At 33.4% G+C, this 22,622-nt stretch overlaps 1 protein-coding gene and 2 long non-coding RNA genes across 7 annotated transcripts; all 3 read left to right on the top strand.

The window, feature by feature from the left end:
* Positions 1-1,452: 1,452 nt before the first annotated feature.
* Positions 1,453-4,156, top strand: LOC108196404 (uncharacterized). 5 transcript variants are annotated; one of them, XR_010285925.1, is made up of 5 exons: positions 1,453-2,080; positions 2,497-2,561; positions 2,765-2,806; positions 2,887-3,036; positions 3,759-4,156. It is a non-coding gene; the product is annotated as an uncharacterized LOC108196404 (long non-coding RNA). The 5 variants fall into 5 exon arrangements; XR_010285924.1 differs by having other exon boundaries at positions 1,456-2,080; positions 2,913-3,036; XR_010285923.1 differs by lacking the exon at positions 2,497-2,561 and having other exon boundaries at positions 1,472-2,080.
* A 5,640-nt stretch (positions 4,157-9,796) lies between these two features.
* LOC108212482 (protein indeterminate-domain 16) lies at positions 9,797-12,034 on the top strand. Its single transcript, XM_017384208.2, has 3 exons — positions 9,797-10,157; positions 10,260-10,665; positions 11,212-12,034. Exons 1-3 carry the CDS (start codon positions 10,064-10,066, stop codon positions 11,945-11,947), a joined length of 1,236 nt encoding a protein of 411 aa, XP_017239697.1. The 5' UTR covers positions 9,797-10,063; the 3' UTR covers positions 11,948-12,034.
* Positions 12,035-20,684: 8,650 nt separating this feature from the next.
* LOC108201211 (uncharacterized) lies at positions 20,685-22,349 on the top strand. The gene is made up of 4 exons (XR_010285918.1): positions 20,685-20,866; positions 21,088-21,212; positions 21,319-21,389; positions 21,498-22,349. It is a non-coding gene; the product is annotated as an uncharacterized LOC108201211 (long non-coding RNA).
* Positions 22,350-22,622: the final 273 nt, after the last annotated feature.

The raw sequence follows: 22,622 nt of genomic DNA, 5'->3' as shown, positions 1-22,622 counted from the left end.
ATAGATAGTATAGATAGATGTGGGGTTAAGAAAACAGCTATTACAAATTTTTAATAAATCATATTTTTTCCGTTAGTGAGAATGCACAGATGTATAAAATTTATTAAAAACCAAGTAATGACTTTTGTAGTTACATAATTGTTAACCTTATATTTTAATTTCTTATGAAATTATAAGTTATAAAATTAATCAATCAATATACTTATATAAAGGAGAAGCGAGGGGCGTGTAGGTGGCGCCTCTCACATCGCTCCGTTCTATTTTTCTAATTTTCTGGAATTTTTGGATTAAAAAGTCAAAAATTAGAACTACCTTTTTTAGTTTCTGGTATATTGGAAGCAAATTTCAGAATTTGATTTTGTTTCAGATTATTTATGGAATATAGTAATTTGAAAGTTTTAATCTGATTTTATTCTAGATTATTTAATTATGGGAAAGAGTAGCACACAAGTTTCTCTCCACCTATAAATACCCCTATAGATTATAGGGTTTTGTATCATCTAAACACAACCTCCCTTCTCTCAATCAATATACTTATATAAAGGAGAAGCGAGGGGCGTGTAGGTGGCCTCTCACATCGCTCCGTTCTATTTTTCTAATTTTCTGGAATTTTTGGATTAAAAAGTCAAAAATTAGAACTACCTTTTTTAGTTTCTGGTATATTGGAAGCAAATTTCAGAATTTGATTTTGTTTCAGATTATTTATGGAATATAGTAATTTGAAAGTTTTAATCTGATTTTATTCTAGATTATTTAATTATGGGAAAGAGTAGCACACAAGTTTCTCTCCACCTATAAATACCCCTATAGATTATAGGGTTTTGTATCATCTAAACACAACCTCCCTTCTCTCAATACCACAACTCTACCTCTCTCTGGTGATAAATCTCTTACTAGATTTTCTACTTGGTGGTGCTGTTCTTCTGCAACGATAAGTGAAGGCTGTTTATATAGTGGGCGTTTGGGTAAGGTTAAAATAAGTGCTTTTTGCTTACAGTAAAGAAGTGGAAAAGAAGTTAGAAGTAAATTAAGACTTATAAGTGATTAAAGTATTTGGCAAATAAGCAGAAGTCACTACGCCATATATGGCCTATGGCAATGGTGTAAACACGAGTGTTGCAAAATTATGTTGCATTAGAGGCACTAATTCATACCTACCGCAACGATAGCCATTTATGTCCATTTGATGTTGCAATAGCCAAACATATGTGTTGCATAGAGTATTAGTAAAATAATTATTTATAATTTGATAATAATATTCACATAAAATATAATTATAATAAATTTAAATGATTAATTGATAAAATATATTATATTAAACATGAAAACACAATTCTTTGTGAAAAAAGATTAATTTACATATAATCGCTTTAAAATAATTAAATATAGTAAAAGTAGTAAATTTGCATAAGAATAAAATAATAATACTAAAATTGAATAAATTTTAAAAGTAAAGTATATTATTTATAGAATATGTTATTACTTGATTTTAAATAAATAACACAAATAATTTATTTTAAATAAATTACTAGATATAGTAATTAACTGATATTTTTATCGATTAAAAATTTTTCGAATACAATCTATTACTCTATTATCTTTAAAAAATATAAAAATAAAGTAAAATTTTCAATTTTCATTATGGTTTTAGGCGGGTTAAGTTTTTGGACAGGCGGACATTTTTTTTTTTGAGAGGGCGGGTTAATATTTGAAGAAGTGAAAACACACTCTCAAAAATTAAAATGTCTACCTATCCACTCTGGACATTTCTCTTTGCCTCTCTTCTAGATCTAGCCAGTTCTCTCTCTCTCTCAGATTTCTTTCAACTGAGCTGTAGATAAAAGTCAATTGGCTTCAATTGAGAGTTAAACTTTCACAGATCAATGGAAATGGGGACTCCTTGAACCGATTCGAGCTTCAAACAAAACTAGGGTTTCATGTTTGAATTGGGGGTGTTTGGTTTTTGGTTCTGTTTTTGTGAGACTCACTCTGTTTTGGTACTAATTTTGTTTCATCTCTTTGTTCCAGTGCTAATTTGGGGTTGAATAAGTTGGGACTTAGCTTAAGCTTCTACTTTAAGGTACTACTTTTATTCAATTCTTGTGTATATATTTATTATTGGTGTGTATATGTTTTATGATTATGTGTATGAGTGGTGCGTATCTCTGGTTTTATTTTTAATTGAATGCCTCAGATCTTCCAGTTTGATGTATGTTTTTATGTTAAATTGATGTGTATGTTATGTATTCTTATGTGGTATGTGTATACAATTGTTTGTTAGAACAGTATGCAACGTACCCAGATTAACTTACCCAGTTAATCATAAACCAGGATTAACTTCTCTATATCCTTGTTAGTCAGTCTATGGTCTCGAGTACTCTGGACAGAGTTCAGGGCTTTGTGTAATTAGTACTTTATATTTTGGCAAGTTGTCTTTAGTAAAATGTTGATTTCTTATAATTAATCTAATTGTTGTGAATTCTTATAATTAATCAGGGAAGTCTCTCTTCTTGGAAATGTAAAGGTAGCCTGGACATGTTCAGGTGCAAGTGTTTGTCGAGGTGGCAAGAATGAGTTTGAATTATAAATTTCCATAAATAATGCAAAATTGTAGCAATAAAGTGGCTTTATGACTATTTTGATAATTCTGACGAAGCTAAATCTGGATTGACAAACTAACTTCAAATGTAATAAGGGTTTATAATACTGTTCTAGTGCATCTGATATGTCTAAAGTTTTATATCGAGATTGTATTTGTCTTCAGGTTCATACAGAATTATCTCCATACTGGCATGGAAATATATATGTAGGTGACACCTCCTTGACGCCTCCTTTATTTATTAAGTGTTTCCATTTTATCTGTGTTTTAAAATTAGCTAATGAAAGGGCAACTGCTTGAAAAATTGCTAAAGAGTCGATGGAATTGATTGATGATGAACGTGTGGAACTCATGGATATTGCAGCCTCTTGGAAAAGGGTTGCCCTCAATATTATCTCTTGATAGTGATGCTTTGCAAAACCTTGAGTTATTCAAAGGTATAAAGTTTGATAAATTCTGAAAAACTATCTTTGTATATGCTTACCTTTTATTGTAATTGCAATATATATTAAGCATGATATGGTCTATCTTTATATAGAAATTCCCTCAATATTATCTCTTGATAGTGATGCTTTGCAAAACCTTGAGTTATTCAAAGGTATAAACTTTGATAAATTCTGAAAAATTATCTTTGTATATGCTTACCTTTTATTGTAATTACAATATATATTAAGCATGATATGGTCTATCTTTATATAGAAATTTCGTCAGTGTTTTTTCAGTAGGTGCACTTCTTGCGCCTTTTCACTTGTCGGCTCAAAAAATTGAGATTTCTATTACAGGGGCCTTACAAAAAGGTATTTTTCACTCGGTGCACTTCCTGCACATTTTTACTTAAAATTGAATGCCTAAATATTATTAAAGTGCAATTTTAAATGCAGTCTTTATCAGTTGTATGTGGTTTTGATCTGTCATTGGTCACTAATTGTGTATTCAGCTCATCCATATTCCACCAGATCCCAGTAACTATAAATTTTTCAACTACTTAGAGTTAAAAGTTCTTTATCCGTCTACATAAGTTTGATATATAAACTCCTCTTCTTGTTATATTTAGTGGCCGCTATGATTATAAATATATAGATGCTTCTGGTTGTTATCAATTTCCCTTTGTTATATTTTATTTTCTTATAGTCTTATTGATATTTATGCATCTAAACAGGATTGGTGTAAAAGCAGCTAGAGGCTGCTGAAATGAAGGTTATGGTTGCTCCTTTGCTCCAAAGCGAATCTGGTCAATTTTCTATTGCTGATATGGTTCTTCACACACTGCTGGACTGGCAGCCAGAAGTCTGGGATCTACCACCGTTCGAAGACTATGTGTGCCAATTAATCCACTTATAGCATATATAAGTGTAGAACGTACATCTTTATAATTTTGTTCAATTGACTGGTAGTGAGTAGCAGGATGTACTTTGATTTGGTAGTTACTTTGGTTTTTAGCAACTTAGATTTGGTTGGAATTTTGGGATGTTTAATATTTAAAGAGTATATTTTTAATTTCTTTCAGTAAATAATGTTGCCTTTGATTAATAAAATGTTGCAGCTCATATAGTAAAATGTTGAAAAGTTGTATTTAATGTTGCAGTAGCACATATATATGTTGCAGTTGCATAATAAAAAATGTTGCTAACATGTGACTAACAAACAGGTGTCCAAACATAGGGCTGACACGTGTCTCCACTTGGTAGAGACACGTGGCAGCCACTGGACTGACACGTGGCACCCAGGTGGCCCACACGTGGGTCCCACTTTTTTTTTGCAATCAGAAGGTCTAACGTAACATAAAATTTCAGTTGCAATAGGGTAGTTAGATGTTGCAGTAGCATGGCTATTGTAACATAAAACCTCATGTTGCAGTAGGTGACCATAATGTTGCAGTAGAGGCCTAGGACAACATCGAAAAAAGCAACTTAAATTTTATGTTGCAATAGCCCTTTTTCGGGCTATTGCAACATATTTTGGGGTTATGGCATCATTTTTTTGATGTTGTTGTAGGCCATATATGGCGTAGTGAGTCCTGAAACAAAAGCTAGCATTCCTAGCTTTTTATAAGTGCTTCTTGACTTCTTACACAAACGGTACGAATAAGTGCTTCTAACTTATAATCCAGAAGCCGGACTTTTAAGCCCTCCCCAAACACCCCCTAGTATTAAAAAAAATAAAGGTTGTTGCAAGCAAAGTATAGATCGTTATGTGGGAGTTGACAGATTCAAACAGGAGAAAAGAATATAGTCTTAACATGATATTGATGGATGATATCAATAAATTAACTATTAGTAATGTATTTTTGTTGGTTATTCTTTTATAATATTTGTTCTGTTCATCGAACCTGTTTGTTGTTGTTAATTTTTATATGATTTACTTTGTATACACGAAAATATGGTGGAGAAGGGAAGGGAGTGTAGGTGGCGCCTCTCACATTGCTCCGTTTTATTTTTCTAATATTCTGGAATTTTTGGATGAAAAATATATTAGAAGCAAGTTTCAGAATCTGATTTTGTTTCAGATTATTTACGGAATATAGTAGCTTGAAAGTTTTAATCTGAGTTTGTTTCGGATTATTTAATTATGCAAAAGAGTAGCACACAAGTCTCTTTGCACCTATAAATACCCTTATAGATCGTAAGGTTTTAGATCATCTTAACACAACCTCCTCTCTCTCAATACTACAACCTCACAGATTTAAGATTTTTTTTTTGCACAATCAATCCAAAAAATTTGACGGAAGGTGACAATGTAAGAACATGATTACTTTTAAAAAAAACACAAATAAAATTAAGATTCGTCGTGCTTTAAATTGTTATTTACCTGTATAAATTTATTTTCATTTTTTACCATGAATTATAGTCCACTTTTTCAATTTTATATATTACTACCTCCATCCCAAATTAGATGAGCTCGTTGACTTCAGGCACGCAGTTTAAAATCCATTGACCGCATAGCTATATTATTTATTTTTAAAATTTTACTTTTGCAAATAAAAATTTAAATATGAAATTTTCGTTTACAAAAAAATTAAAAATAAATAAATTTCAGAACTAGACGGTCAATGCACCTTAAGTTACGTGCCCAAAGTCAAATATCTCATCTAATTTGGGATGGAGGGAGTAGTATTGGTATAACATGAAGATTTTTATAATATAAAATTTATTTTATCCTACAAATAATAATTTTGAAACGTTAATATACTTTTTATAGACAGCCACAAAATTATTTTATTCTGCAAATATTAATATTGCATCATTAATATAATTTTTATAGGCCGCCGCGATGCGCGGCTTCTCAACTAGTTCATTAAAAAACCAAGTAATGACTTTAAGCTAGTCTGCAAAAATTAGAATTACCGAGCAACTACAAATTAAGCCAGTGAAGAAACGAAGGTCATTTCAATTTATACGAAAAATTAATTATGAACAAAATTCTTGAAACTAAAGGAAGAAGAGAGCCGGAGAATGGAATTAATCGACCATGGGCTAGTATTCCCTTCTGTAATGCTGTAGATGTGCCAACTTGAGTTTGGGTTTGGGCTGAAAATAGAGAGGAGTACTGCAGTTAAACCTAATAACTATCACCATGCCCGTTAGCATGGAGAGGTAGCAGCATATGTGAAGTTGTGATGAGCATTTTTGAACGTAATTATGAAAATGAAGATTAAGAAGAAAGAATGATACAAGGAGCTAGCTAGCCTTCAAAATGCAGGTGAGTTAACTGGTATCATGATGGTTCATGCATGTACTGCAGTCTCTGCACACTATATATTGCCTTGACCACAGTCCATCAGTGGTGGGGCTGATATATTATAAACTGCCAGAAAACAAAGCTTCATCTGTTTTTCTTCTTCTCATGTTAGTAATTAATGAAGTATTATAGCTAAATATACCACACAAGCACAAGTCAGTGTGTTATATATATTATAAATATATGTTGCATTATTATTGGATACTGAGATTAAATTTGATTTACAGGATTTAATAGCCACTCTCAAGCTCGTAGAAACTACTACAAAACTGTCTAGCTAGGGTTTATCCCAATTTCAGATACTACGGACCATATTTATACTGCATATATATTTATATGCGTATATTTTTTAATTTTTGAACGGTATACTTAATTACCGTTCAAAAATTAAAAAATATACGCATATAAATATATATAGCAGTTGATCAGTGAGACTAGTTGGCTAGCTAGAACAATGTTTATGTTCGATTATATACATGATAATTCGATGATTGACAGAGTGGGAATGATCTGTGAAGTAATATGTATCGCATGGATGTGATTTTTTAAATGAGCGAGTTATGTTAACTCATTTTTGGCCAATAGAAATTGCTTTAGTCTTTGATGGTGAACCGAGCTCACCATCAAGACTTAGAGCTAGTGTGTAATCACTAATCACCTCAGTAGTACTCAAAGATGAATATGTAAAAGCAAATATGGTTACTGCAGGTAACTATTTTAATTTATTATGCTATGTTGGAGTCCTTAAAATTACTCCCGTGCTTCTGAAATCGAATTTATGATCTTAAGATGATAAATCTCTAAAATTAGGGTCTCAATCAACTCGGACACCGGTGATAAATGAGTGTTCAAGATTTATGCTCAGCATACTTGTCGCCTATCTCTTTCTTTTCAACTACTTCATTTCAAAGATAAAATCCATCGTCTATTATATATAATTCAATTCAATGTATAACTAACAAACAAGTCAATGTTTATCTCTATCTGTTTGTCATGCATCTTAATCAAAGAGTGAAAATGGGCCGGAAGTATAGTGTGTTTCCGTACTCGACTGTTTTAGCTTGTCCTGAACACGGATTCCTTTTTCTGTGTGTCATACGTTTTTGGGATTGTCCGAATCTATATGAAAACTTTATTGCATCACCCAAATGGATCAAACAAAACATAAACCAGACGAGTTTTTTGTATCCGGTGCACTAACAAAAACAAAATGGACCATACGTTCTTGAATTATTGGACTGCACATGCACTTAATCATGTACATAGTGACTTTCAGGATCCTACATTAATGAGATCACACAGGTGATAATGCGGGTTAAATCTCGAATCCTTTTTGAAGATCAGTCAAGTCTCTCGTTTCAAATTAATTGGAAAGAAGTTGAAATATACTAATTCAAATATTAACATTAACAACTTAAATAATTCAACAAGCCCATCTTAGTTCATCATAAACCTTCAAAATGATTAATTGATATAATTGACAATAATATTTATAAACTGAACTAAAATCGAAAACTACGGGGAACATAGCCAAGGCTTGACGTCGATAATAACCATGTAATCATCCCACACACTTAAATAGGTAAATCATCATCGTCTTTCACTTTTACTTTAAATATATGTGTCTGACTCTACATCCATCTCTACTCATGGTTAATAATAGCAGCGAGCGTGATTGTGCATCCTCATACTTAAATAGTTCCAGTTCATTTGTGGAGTAACCGTGATGATTCATTGGATCCAAACCTCATGCTTTAACTATATATGTTCAAGGAAAGCTGCTACAAAACATTACTCATGCATGTTTTTACTTTGAGCTCATCATATCATTTCATGTATGTTTGGTACTTCACTTGGCTGCTAATTGTTCGATATATTTATAAACTCGTTTTCTAAGCGGTTCAACTTTCACTTTACAGAGACAAAGCGCAAAGGAGATTATGATGACGATGATGGAAGGGTCACGTGAGGTTAAGGCATCTATCACGTGATGCCACAAGCAAGCTCCAGACATCCCCAATTACAGGCTTTTATCTACTTCATAATATATTTATTTTCACGATATAATTTGACTGGAATTTTGTAGGTTAAAGAGGTGCTGACAGTTCTAGCTACTTATGTGGTTTAGGAATAACAATTTGATTGAAATATAATTCATGTTTTGTGAAATCTCTGACAGTATTTGTCAAAGTGGACATCATAACGTAAAATTGTATTTCTGTTTGAGAATACTGCTAATGATCCGATCGAATTGAATTTTGTACGGAAAGAATCAGTAGAAAGAAGTCTACAAAATTATTAATTAATTTATCCTTGCAGAGGTTAATTTCAACGGTCAATTTGATGAAATATGGTTAAAGAGGTGCATATCGAAATGCTTTTTAAACATGAGGATGCGTACTGACAAAAAAATTTGTTTGAGATCAAATCGGAAATTAAAAACGCTTAAACTTATTGGTATGCAAAGCGTAAATTATTCTATTTATAACTTCCCATTTCCATAAATAGTATGGTAAGAAAATACTTGTATAAATAATCTCATGTGACGATGAAGACTGAGACCAACCTTCTAAGAGCATCTCCAAGGAACTCTCTAAATGAACTCTTAACTTCAAATTTAAAGAGCAAGACAAGAAATAGAGCTCCAATAGGCTCCTTGAAGCTTTTTAAAAATTTAAGAGCTCATCATCTCTCCACTCTTTTAAAGAGAATGTAGGAGCTCGATCTTAACATTTTTTCATAAATATAATATTACTTTCCCTTCAACTTTACCACCAACATTTCTCTCTTTTTACTTTTCTCTCTCATTTATATGAATAAAATATGAATAAGGAGCAAGTATAAAGAGAAGCATTGGAGATGAAATTTTTTTCAATGTCTTAACTCACTAGGAGCCAAATATTATATTATATTTTAAAAAGCGATTTAAGAGCATCTCCAAGAGCCTCTTCATTTAGACTCCTAACTCATTTCGACTCCTAACTTGAGATTTGAGGAGGGAGAGGAAAAATGTTGCTCCAAGAGACTCTTAAATGGCTCTTAAATCACTAAGAGCCTCTTGTTTCTCTCTCCTCTCTCCTCAAAGTTAAGAGCCACCACATGGCTCCTAACTTATTTTTTCACAATAAAAAAATCCTTCCCTCCAATTCACCTCCATCTTTCCTTCTTTTTTGTTATAGTGGAGCCCAATATATTGAATAAAATATGAAATAGAGAAGAGATGCAGAGAGTATTGTTGGAGTTTACACTCTTAACTTTGTCCTAAATTATTAAGAACCACATTTTTTATATTATATTTAAGAGCCAGCAAAGAGGCTGTTGGAGATGCTTTAAGAGCCCCGTTAGATATGCTCTAACCGGCTGAAGCTGGGAGTCAAATGAATAAAAAAAAACGCAAAAAAAAGTTAAGAGAAAAGCTAAAAGTTTAAAAGCAACTGTAAGCGTAAAAGAAAGCTAAATACTGCAGATAACATCCACTCTCCCTTTTTATCTCCATTTCCCCTCACTATTTCTCATGTATATTCTCTCTCTCCCCCTCTATCTCTCTCTAATAAAGCTGGAACAGAAACAATAACTCTCTCTCCCACTACATGAGCAGCTAATTGTACTGTACAAGATGAGATTTGATTGTTGTTCCACCATCCTCTTGCTTTTCAGTTTCAATTCAAACCTATCTACAAAAGAAACCATCAAAAGTTGTTAGCTAGCTAGCTTAGCCTAGCCCCCATGTTAGACTATAGCAATCCTACTGCATCTTCCACCTGTCCTTCTGCTCATCATGCTTTTACTCGCAGAAAAAGAAGACCCGCTGGCACTCCAGGTCTCTGCAATTAATCCTAAAGTACTTCTACATTTGCATTTACATGACTTATACACTAATATTAGTTGTTATTTATTGAGGGAGTATTATTTGTGGTTGCAGATCCAGATGCTGAAGTGGTTTCATTATCACCAAAGACCTTAATGGAGTCAGATAGATACGTGTGTGAGATCTGCAAGCAAGGGTTCCAGAGAGACCAGAACCTGCAGATGCACCGGAGGAGGCACAAGGTGCCGTGGAAGTTGCTCAAAAGAGAGGCCTCGGCGGATGAGGTGAGGAAACGGGTGTTCGTGTGCCCTGAGCCGAGCTGCCTGCACCATGATCCGTGCCACGCGCTGGGGGATCTTGTGGGGATTAAGAAGCACTTTCGAAGGAAACACAGCGATAATAAGCAGTGGGTGTGCGACAAGTGTTCCAAAGGCTATGCGGTTCAGTCGGATTATAAGGCCCATCTCAAGACTTGTGGCACCCGGGGTCATTCTTGTGACTGTGGTCGTGTCTTTTCCAGGTTTTAAATCCCTCATTCACTAGTACACTACTAGCAGCTAATTCTTCATTCAGTCATTGTTCATTTTTCCACTACTCAAACTAAAAATGGCTATAAAAGATATATGCCTAAAAGTGTGACTAAATTTTTTTAACTTTCTCAACATTTCTGAGATAACGCGCCTTTTGTATCATGGGATTGCAACCAAGGTAATGAAAATGAGAATAAAATTCTAATGCATTCGGATACTGAAATCTCATTGTCATTCTCGATAACCCGATTGAAAATGCATCATCCCAATGATTTTAGATGAACCCAATAAATATTCCTGGTGCTTATTATGACTTCATGCTAAATTATATATTTAGTACTTAGGAGTGCTAAGGTCAATAATGATTATAGTAATTCATAAATTCAATAGAATTTGGTTGAGTAAATTATTAGCGATCTTTTATTTGCTTGTTAGTTGGTAGCTCAACACAAGGAAGCTTCAGTTACCAATTAAGTTACCACATGTATGTTGTTACATATATTTGAGTAGTTTGTGTTTTTATATATATCTTTCAGAGTTGAGAGTTTCATTGAGCACCAAGATGCCTGCAATATCCGGGAGATCCGACCGAATCATCAACACGCAAGCTTGCCGCAGCAGCAACAGGTTTGCCCACCTCGTCCAGCTTCCAGCACAAGTCCTTCTAGTGATGCAAACTTGACTGATTGGGTCACATTGTCAAGATCATTCTCAATGCCAGTAACCAATACTCATCCACAATTGGATCATGAAAATTTTGACCAACACAACTTAGAGCTACGGCTATTACCATCAACATCACATATGCAAGAATGCTCACTTTACAGTAGCCGCAATGAAAATAACTCGACGCAGTTGAAACTCTCCATTGGAACATCATCATGCAGTATACAAGACAACGAAAACAGAAGGACCGATGAAGGAGGTGGAGAAGAGGAGTCCTTGAAGAAAGCGATGGCTGAGAAGGCGTTGGCAGACGAAGCGAGGAAAGTAGGGAAGAGGCAGATTGAATTGGCGGAGATGGAGTTGGGTAATGCTAAAAGAATAAGGCAAGCAGCACAGGCGGAGCTGGAAAAGGCCCAGATTGCCAAGGAGCAAGCTACGAACAAAATCCGTTCTCTCATGTTGGAAATAACTTGTCATGCTTGTAAGCGAGATTTCGAAGCAGCCAAACCAAGAAATAATGGTACTACTGCAGCTAGAATATTTGCAGATGATCAAGCTTGTTTTGCAATGAGCTATATGCCATCAGCTGATCACATCACAAGGTGAAGGAACTACATTGTTCTTAACATGACATTTTTGTCTTCAACTTTTCTGTGTTCTTAAATCTTGCTGTTTGAACGGAGGCAAAATTAACTTAACATCACGAGTCACCCCTTCATTAATAAATGCTACTCCTTTCATTCCAAAATAATAATCGCTTTGACTTTGTGCACGTAGTTTGAGGTGTAAAAGAAACATACTATTATACATTATTTTTGAATTTTTCTTTTTCTGAATAAAAGTTTAACATCCCTATTTTTATTAAAAAAAGAAAATTTGAAAAATAATATTTAAAAATATGTTTTTTATGCACCTCAAAATACGTGCAAAAAGTCAAAGCGACTATTATTTTGGAATGAAGGGAGCAGTTGATTTGCACCTTCATGAAGGTGGCCTGGAAAATGCTAAATAAATCAAAATCTCGATCAGTAGTCTTTTGTATATATATGAACTGTTAATAAAGACTTATCAAATCGACTTAAATTTACAGCATACTCGTGACCATGTTCACAGTCTTACGATTCTGATAACGCTTTGTTTCATCTTTTTCTACAACCCACAAAGTAATTTGTGTCATCTTTTCTACAACAGAAAAGTAACTAGAAAGAGAACAATATTCAACATACAGGCAGTTGTAGTTGTTCAGCTAACACCTATAAAAGACAATATTATCAAGTCATATGTATATAACTATATATCATCATCAAAGTATCGATATAAGCCGAATGCATGTCATGTGATATACTGTAAAAATGCTCAACACCAGCTAAGCTGGTGGCCGAATTCAACCTACGTATATATGATTAATGCATATTTTGACGAGACCAAACATTCTTCCGGTTTTCATGAAACCGGCCGCATATATGACATGCCGACAGCAACAATTATTTATTATACATAACCTATATACATCTATATACAAGAGAGAGAGGGGCGCTGCAGGCATATGCATGTGATCATATTTGAGTGAAAGAGGACGAACAAAATCCTCATGCATCATTAATTTTTGTTTCATGACTTCTACTTATTTCTCAAACAATTTAATCACTTATAAGTTTTAATTTGCTTTTAACTTGTATTTCACTTCTTTACTTAAAGAAAAAACACTTATCTTAAACTTACCCAAACCACCTCTAAGAATAAGCGGGAGAGAGCATTAATCCACTTGGGAAATCTGAAACCTACTATACTAATGATATGTATATATGAAAACTGAAAAGCAAGAGAACATCCTCATGTGAGATCTGAGACCTACTTTTGTCATGTTGAATAAGGTTCGTGAGAAAAGCTGAGACTGCCTTATTAATGCAATCTTAAGAGAAATGGGTAGGGTCAAGATTACATCAATCTTTCTTTTTCACTTTTTTACTATATGAAGCCTTAAATCTACACAATTATTCATATACGTACGTGGACGACAAACATATATTCTGTGTCACAGAGATCAGATTTACGTTATTATGGGGGAAGAGAGGGGCAGTCATTGCAATTTCAGTTGGTTATAAATGAGTTATAAAGACGCCATGATTTTCAGTGCCACAGTTGAATGGCTATACGAGAAGGACCTGTCTCTTTCACCGTGAAAATACAAACACACAAAAACAAAAACCTTAAGTACAAAAAACATACACTCCTCTCTAGCTACTTTCCCATCATAAGAGTCAAAACACTGGAGGAGGCAATCTACTGTTATCTTTGATTTAATGGCACCAACAGTTGCAGTGTTTGCGCTCTGAATTTGCATTCATTACTTAAGGCCCGAATAAGAAAAGTCTTAGTATTGAAAAGTCGAATAATCAAAGGGTCCCGATACTCACCAAACGGTTTAGTTAGTATCGGGATCGGATATTATTTTGAAATGGACGGAGTATTGTGTTTATTAACTGCAATATAATAATATATTTTTGTGAAAAATATCAATATTATGATGATATCACATGATTAAGAAAATAGTAGGAGGACTATATATAACAGGTCACAGCTCCTAGAACTCCTCAATTTCTCCCAATGTGACAATGGAGGATTGCTCATCTTGCAATCATCAATTACAACATTGAGAGGAACTGGGAGTTCCATTCAAGCTGACATGTCTTCTGAAAACACCATTTAGGTTACCACTGGACCAGTCTGAATACAGGCATGCAGGGGCTGACGACCTAACTTTGTTAGCTCAAACAGTCTACAACTAACTTTAGTCGTTGATCTAGAGCCCGTTTGGCTGAACTTATGGCTTATGACTTAACGTGACCTATCTGATAAGCTGACAGCTTAAAATGTCTGTTTGGATAATTTTGACTTATGAATGACTTATGAGTTATTAATATCATGATAAAAATAAAAATGATTTATGAGTAACTTATGATTTAGGAGTAATTTTTATCTTAAAAAAAAGTTCGAAAAAAATTAGCTGCTTAAAAAATACCTCAAACTAACTTATGGCTTTAAGTCAGTTTCTGGTTTACTTCTGACTTTAAGGTTGCTTCTGACTTATTACATAAACAAACATTTTTCAGTTTAAAGTCAGAGTTGGCTTAAAGCCCGGGCTTTAAGCACAGGCAAACACCTCCTAATCACCCATACATTACATATGTATGACTCGTCACCAAAAATTTAACTAAACAAGATCGGTACTAGCGATCAGAATCGGGGTCTGGGGGAGGATAAAATGAAATTCATACCTCAAGATCACTGTTAGGCTAGCTAGAGACGTTCTTGTGGCTCTCTACCTCATCGCCATACAAAAGAGGGCAGCTTCTCGTGTTTGTCGATATATTTTTTCTCTTATTGCAAGCGGTTCTTTATATACTACAGTACTACCTCGGTCCCTTTTTACTTGTCACTTTGACTTTTTGCACGTAACTTAAGGTGATTAAAGAACATACTTCTACTTATTATTTTTAAAATTTTCTTTTTCTGAATTAAAGTTTATAGTTTATATTTTTATTCACAAAAAAAAATTTAAAAATAATAAGCGGAATTATGTTTTTTACTCACCTTAAGTTACGCGCAAAAAGTCAAAGTGACAAGTAAATGGGGACGGAGGTAGTATTATCTATTATGGCGTTTATGTTCCATTAAAGTCTTTGGTTTAAGAAGTTCAGCCGCTGGTCTGGTATCTGGAAACAGTAATTTTGAATGAATCAATCGGTTCTTGATGTTCTCTTAACTAAATTCCAAGAGGATTCAAACAAAAAACTATGGCCTAATAGTTTGTCCAGTTTTACTTATTAGTTTAGCCTCTCGTTTGGAATTTGGAAACAGTGGAAATTGAACAAATCTCAGTTGTGGGAGAGTATTTTGCAAAGTAAATGCCAAATGGTACTAGCAAAATGTGTATACAGTGGCGGAACCAGGATTAAAAGTTAGGGGGGCTGAAATATATTTTCATCTATACTTGCATAAATAGCTTTCTTAATATATATCATCATACCATCATTTAGTCATGCATCTTTCATCCTATCACGCTGATAAGTCTACATTGTTTTTATAGTAGAAAAAACTATCTCAACAATAGCAATGACAACGGGTAAAACTAGAGCTAACTCAACCAGTAGATAAACTAAGGGATAAACAGTGTGTCTGTGTGTCTTAACCGTCATGACAGGAAGATTTCCTATACTTTGAAATCTAGATTAATCTTTATCCGCTCTCACATCATTGATAAACTCCAGGTCTAGTAAAGAGATATCGTTTGGATAAAATTGTGCAAGGCAGAAAATTAATTCCTAAGATTCAAAGAGCAAATATAAAGTAGTAGCTCTATGTTTCTCTCTGTAAAACGGTTATCCATCTCTTGGGAAATAAGATCAATAATCTGTTAAATAAAAAGGTTAGTAAACAAGTTTTATAACACTGAACATCTTCTAAAAATGTCTCCCATTCTTTCTCTCTTGATAGCTGCAATTTAAAATTTCATACTTCGAACCCTTTTCATAGTATTTATAATATTTGAAGTTCTTTGTTGTAAAGCTTATGACAGATCATTAGTAATTGCGAAGAAAACTTTCATCAAAAGAACTCCACTGAGTTAGGGTAGTGTCAATGTGTGCGTATGACTTATGAGAGCATGTCCAAAAGATTCTTCACATGGGCTCTTTAGCCTAAATTTGAAGAATATTCAGATTGAAATGAATTCCAACAAGCTCCTAGCATATATAGATAGAGAGCGCATATAGGGAATATTGTTGGAGATATTGTGTAATTTACTTCTTAAATAGTTAAGAGTTGATTGTTTATATCATTTTTAGAGAAAAATTAAGGAGTTTGTTGGAGTTGCTCTCAGTTTGAATGTATTTGTTAATTAGACTCTCGTTAGACCAAGTGTCTTTTCTTTTCCTTTTTTTCCCAATAAGACCCTCTCTATGACATTTATAATTCAGCGGGGGCTAAAAAAAATTATACTGACATCACACTAATTCAGCGGGAGCTGAAAAAAAATATACATTGTTTTTTCGAGGTTAGGGGGGGCTCTAGCATCCCCTAGCCCCCTCTGGTTCCGCCACTGTGTGTATATACTGTAATGAGAAAGGTTCAAGTGAACAAAGTGCTCGCATCTGCTTGAAGAATACATATTTTATGATGGAGCAACTTTACTAATATTATCTTAATAGAGTCTGTTTACTCGTAACATATCTTGGTTGGTAACAAGTACAACTCATCATCACCTACTTGCATTTGACGGCAATGTTTATATAAGCTAGCTATGATCAAGATTTCTTCAACTGAATAATACTTAAATCACCTAAAAACCTAACCACATAGTCGGGCCGAGGCTAAGAGGTGACCATGGCCTCCTTATGTTACAATTTTAAAGATAATGGGGTCATTTGGGTCAGCTTAAAATAAGTGCTTCTTGCTTAAAATAAATAAGTGGAGTAGAGGTTAGAAACAAGATAAAACTTATAAGTGATTAAAGTGTTTGGGAAATAAGTAGAAGTCCTGAAACAAAAGCTAGCATTCCTACCAATACGAATAAATGCTTCTAACTTATAATCTAGAAGCTGGACTTATAAGTCCTAAACAAACACCCACAATGTGTCTTAAATTTTGAGTAACATGAATTAGGAGTTCACTTACGAGTTAACATGATGTCTGTTTGAGTAAGTTTATTACTCTATAACTTGCGAATTAACTTACTAAGTTATACCAATCATATTAATTTTATCATAACTAAATTTTACATTAATCATGTATGGGAACACCTAAACTTTTACACTCCCCAGTACTCATGTACTATTAAAATTTCTGTGCATAACATTATATAAATTATCAAAAATAACATACTTTTATATGTGCTTTTATATTATATTTTTAATTATTTTATATTATAATAAGATATATCAATTTTATGTTTATTTTTTAAATATACTTTAACTAAATGTTGATTCGTATTGAGTATTTATTAACTAATTTTAAAATATAGTATAATATAATTTAATTTTAGAATATTCAAGACTGTTGGCAAATTTTTGCGAGGATCATCTCGTTCGATCGGGTTTCCCAAAAGAACTAATATCATATGAGCATCGGGAAGAATTCGTGAATAGGGTGGAATCCGAACCCAGGTCGCAGAGATTTTGAGTTTCAAAATTCGAAAGCTCAGATAGTATTGTCTAATATTTCTCTGGACCTATGCAAAATTTTTGTAAGTATTTTGTTAAAAAAAAAAATAATCCTAAAGTGACTCTATACTGATCCCCAAGTAATATAAAGGAAAAATTATTGTATATAGTATTTGATTTGAAAAAAATATGATTTTAATATATATATCATCTAGAAAAATATAAACCAAAATTAAAATTATATAAAAGATGTGTAAATAATAACTGTTTGGATTTATATACTAACACGATTATTTTGATATAATAAAAATAACCATTCTACCTGGTACGGGTAAAACCATAGTTATCAACAAAAAGTTTCTGTATGATGTGCTTAACGATATACAATAATCACTAACTCTCATACTTTTTGTTCAAAAAAAATAAAAAAATGACATATAATTGAGAACTAAATATGTTAATAACATATTTGTAAATAAGATATAAACTCTAAATGAAAAGTTAGCATTCAAATTTTAAAAATTATTCTACTTATTTATAAAAATGGGTATCAACCAGCTTTTTAGACACACAGACGTTATATCATATGGAGACGTTGATTGGTTAGTGTTCCCATTAATTTGCAATATGAATACACTGCACGTAGAAAACAAAAAAGGGTTTGTTGAAGATTCTCCTCACCCTTGCTGTCAGGTCTTGTTCTCGAATCTTCTTATCTTATATTTATATAAAGGAGGATCTTGAGAGGCTGACATGGCATGCTTCACAATCCTTCCTCTCAAATCTCTCATTTTCTAGATTTTCACATTTTAGTAATTACTTTTAAATTTAAAGCTGAGAAATATTAAATTAAATTTAAAGCTGAGAAATATAAAGAGATGATGAAAAGGCAATTTATTACATTTTATCTCTTCAGTTTCCCTTCTTTAGTTTTGCCTCTTCAGGGGCCTTAATGTTTCCCTTTCAACCGTTGATCCATTACAAATTCATCACACAAAATCACCCGTGGTTGAAGAATGCAGTATAGATGCTTCAGTGAGTATTCTCCCTAATCTATTTGCATTATAAAACATGAGATGATATTAATATGATAATGCAAACTTTTTCCCTTGCAGGTGTAGAAGTTGGGCTCATGCGATTTATGTGAGATTGCATGTAATTCATTCTACCAATCAGGTTTCTCACATATTTTAAAGGTACAGTTGTTAAGGAGCTTTTCTAAAATTCTTTATGTATATTAAATCTCTTCTGATATGGTCGCCATGCTACAGTAGGATCGACAGAAATAGTTTCTCGGATGGGAAAGGGGGTTGTGCTGTCATGCTAAAGGGGTTGTGATATCATGTTTATGTTTCTGGAAATAGTATTTGTGTTGGAATAATCTTAAATTCAATTGTTATAATTTATTTACTTTAGGTAGTTTATTTGAATAAAGCAGCTATAAGAGTTCTATATGATGCAGTAAGTCTAAGACTTAAGAAGTTAAGTGTTTTTAGGAGTTTACTGAAATAAGGAGACGTGGAATATGAGATAGATTACTCCTATTTCCTAGTCCTCAGGGAGTAGTAAGTTTATTTTAGAGGTTATATATATCTTGGCATGTATGAGTTCTGAGTACACCACCAGAACCAAAGCTTTCATTGAGTTTCAATATATAAGAATGAGTTTGTTCAATTCATCTGTTCACGTGTACTTATATATGCATCCTTAGTTTTATATTCTACATTTGGTATCAGAGCCAGGTTATCTAGGGCTTGTGAGTTGATTTTTTTTATACATACACCTATATATATTAAGTATTTAGCTTTCATATTCAATGGCATCAAACAACCTCTCCATCTCTATTCCATCGTTCAAAGGAGATCACTATAATTCATGGGCTATCAAAATGAAATCATATTTGAAAGCTATGAGTTTGTGGGAAACAATTGAAAGTGATGTTGAATTAACCCTTCTTCCACAAAATCCAACACCGGCCCAAATCAAAAAACGTGACGAAGAAGCGGCAAGAGAAGCAAAGGCACTCTCATGTATTCATTCAGCGGTGTCGGATGGAATCTTCACAAGTATCATGACTTGCGAGTCACCAAAAGAGGCATGGAGCACGCTAAAGGAAGAGTTTGAAGGAAATGCTAAAACAAAGTTGATGCAAGTTTTGAATCTCAAACGAGAATTCGAGATGCAGCGGATGAAAGGGAACGAAACTATTAAGGAATATGTGAGTAAACTTATGAGCATTGTTAATCAAATAAGGTTGTTTGGTGAAACATTTGCTAATGAGAGGGTTGTTGATAAAATTCTGGTGAGTGTTCCTGAAAAATATGAGTCTAAAATATCCTCACTTGAAGATTCCAAAGATTTATCCAAAATAACCCTAATGGAGTTGGTCAATGCCTTGAGTGCCGTTGATCAAAGGAGATCAATGAGGGTGGAAGAAAAAGGAGGAAAGAATGAGGGACTCCTATTAGCAAAAACTTCATTCTCCAAAGGCACAGGCAACAAAATTCAGTGCAACCACTGTCAAAAGCTCGGTCATGAAGAAAATGATTGTTGGCACAAAGGAAAGCCACAATGCTTCAATTGCAAAAGATATGGGCATCTGGCAAAGAATTGTAGGTTCCAAAACAATGAAGAAGTCATGGCACAATTGGTTGAGGCAGAACCTCTTCTTTAGAATTATGGTGATTATGTGCACCATGGAGAGAAGTGCTCTAAAGTGGTTATTTTGTTTTTGATGAGATGTGCATCAAAAATGATGGTGGTGAGAAGTGCATCATAGATGAAGAGAAGTGCTTATTAAATTTAAGATTAAGGGGGTGATTGTTGGAATAATCTTAAATTCAATTGTTATAATTTATTTACTTTAGGTAGTTTATTTGAATAAAGCAGCTATAAGAGTTCTATATGATGCAGTAAGTCTAAGACTTAAGAAGTTAAGTGTTTTTAGGAGTTTACTGAAATAAGGAGACGTGGAAAATGAGATAGATTACTCCTATTTCCTAGTCCTCAGGGAGTAGTAAGTTTATTTTAGAGGTTATATATATCTTGGCATGTATGAGTTCTGAGTACACCACCAGAACCAAAGCTTTCATTGAGTTTCAATATATAAGAATGAGTTTGTTCAATTCATCTGTTCACGTGTACTTATATATGCATCCTTAGTTTTATATTCTACAATTTGAACTACAATGATGCTTTCTGTTTCTTCAATTTTTGTTCTGATATTTGAAGAGCTCTACCAAATTATATTCCTTTTTATTTATTGTCCCACTGGATTGGAAAGGAGTGCTACAAGAGAGGACCATATGGTAATGATATTTACAGGAAGAATGTGCCTCATATCAGGCTGGAATTTTGTGGCACGGTATGCTGTTTACTTTTAGAAAGTTCTATTTTGCTTCACATACTTAATTATGCACCTCTTCTCTACAAATTTTCACTTTCACTGATAGCCACTCAGTTGCATCAAATGAAAACTCTGATCTATATGTTGAAGAGTCTTAGGTATGTAAGGGCACCAAAAAAGAAACAACATGTTTTAATCAACATGAATATTTAAAGACCACATTAATATTTCTGCTACAGACATGGAGAGTGGAGATGCCACAGGTTTACCTTGGCAAAACGAGTTTTCCAAAAAACATTGAAACCTAGCCAGCTTGATGGATGTGCTTTTCTGTACCTAATTATATAAGAGTATATTTCTCAAGGTGCAACTTAATGAAATGATTTTTTGATATATTGATCGATCTTATATCAACCAAACTGTATCCTAATTTTTAGAGCCTCTTTTTCTTTTTTAAAACTCAACAACAGGTCTTTTTGATCAGCTCATTCTACCAATATATGGCATCAAGTTTTCTCGGACATGGCTCTGAAAGCTAAAGGTTATGCATAGTCTGTTTTTAACTGAAACTTGCCTTAAATTTTGATTTACAAGTACTATAATCTATAATTACTTTAGTATTATTTTTTTCCTTCTTATGTTTTTACAGTTCCAGACTTTAGAAGGAAAAACGCTAATACATATATTCATGTGTACAATGGCTATAATGGTTGCAGTCCGTAACAAGGTGTGAGTACCCTGAAATTTGAGATATGGATTATAGGCACAAAAGGCATTTAAGCTTCAGGCGAAAAAGTTTGTTTCAGGTTTCAGATTGCGATTTGGAGTGATATCATAACATATATTTTGTAAATCAAATATTTTTTATTTTTGCCAGAGATTTGATACTGCACCTGGATGACTAGATGAGTTGGTTTGAAGTTTAGGAAACACTAAGATAATTCTGTAGTTAATCAGTAACTTAGCTTATCAGTACTAGCAATATATCATTAAATTGCTCCGGCAGACTTGCAGTGTGCTCCTTCGTCCAAGTTCTTTCATTCTTTTTTATAGGTAGTGAGTTAAAGTATAGCTTCTAATGGAAATTGTAAAGTCAAAAGGGAAATTTGCTGCTCAGGTTGCTTTCAGATTGGGCTTATGATGCTATGAGCAAGGCGCTGTTATTATGTTCGAGAGCTTCAATAAAGAAAGACTAAGCAGTATCTACGGATTTTTGACTAGGAGTTGAGCGATGAAGAGTCCGAAAAGGTTACTGAAATTCCTCATAGCAAGGCAAACCTTGATGAGATGTTAATCTTTGAAACCAATCATGTGATTGAGAGAGTATATCAAACATGTAACCATCCTTTTCAATATTTATTCAACTTCACTCTGTAGTGAGGTTTCTTTAAGACCTTTGCAACTTCTTTCGTCTATATTTTCAGCTTCACTATGTAGTGAGGTTCCTTCAGGGCCTTTACAACTTTTTTCTTTCTATATTTTCATATATTTAAATAGTAAATACTCCTTCTGTTTTCAAATATAGGTCGCTCAACTTCTCTGCACGCATTTTTAAGTCTTTTGACCACGTGCTAAAAATGATTATTTTTGAAATTTTCTTTTTTTGAATAAAAATATGTGATTAATATTATTATTCAGAAAAAATTCAAAAATAATGATTATAAGCTTGCGGTGAAATGACTTAAAAATACGTGCAAAAAAGTCAAACAACTTATATTTCAAAACGGAGGGAGTATAAAATAAAGGGATTAAAAAATTATAGATCATAAAGTTT

The sequence above is a fragment of the Daucus carota genome, chromosome 1, assembly GCF_001625215.2.
Source record: "Daucus carota subsp. sativus chromosome 1, DH1 v3.0, whole genome shotgun sequence".
NCBI lineage: Eukaryota > Viridiplantae > Streptophyta > Magnoliopsida > Apiales > Apiaceae > Daucus > Daucus carota.
This window is presented reverse-complemented; position numbering and strand designations above follow the sequence as displayed.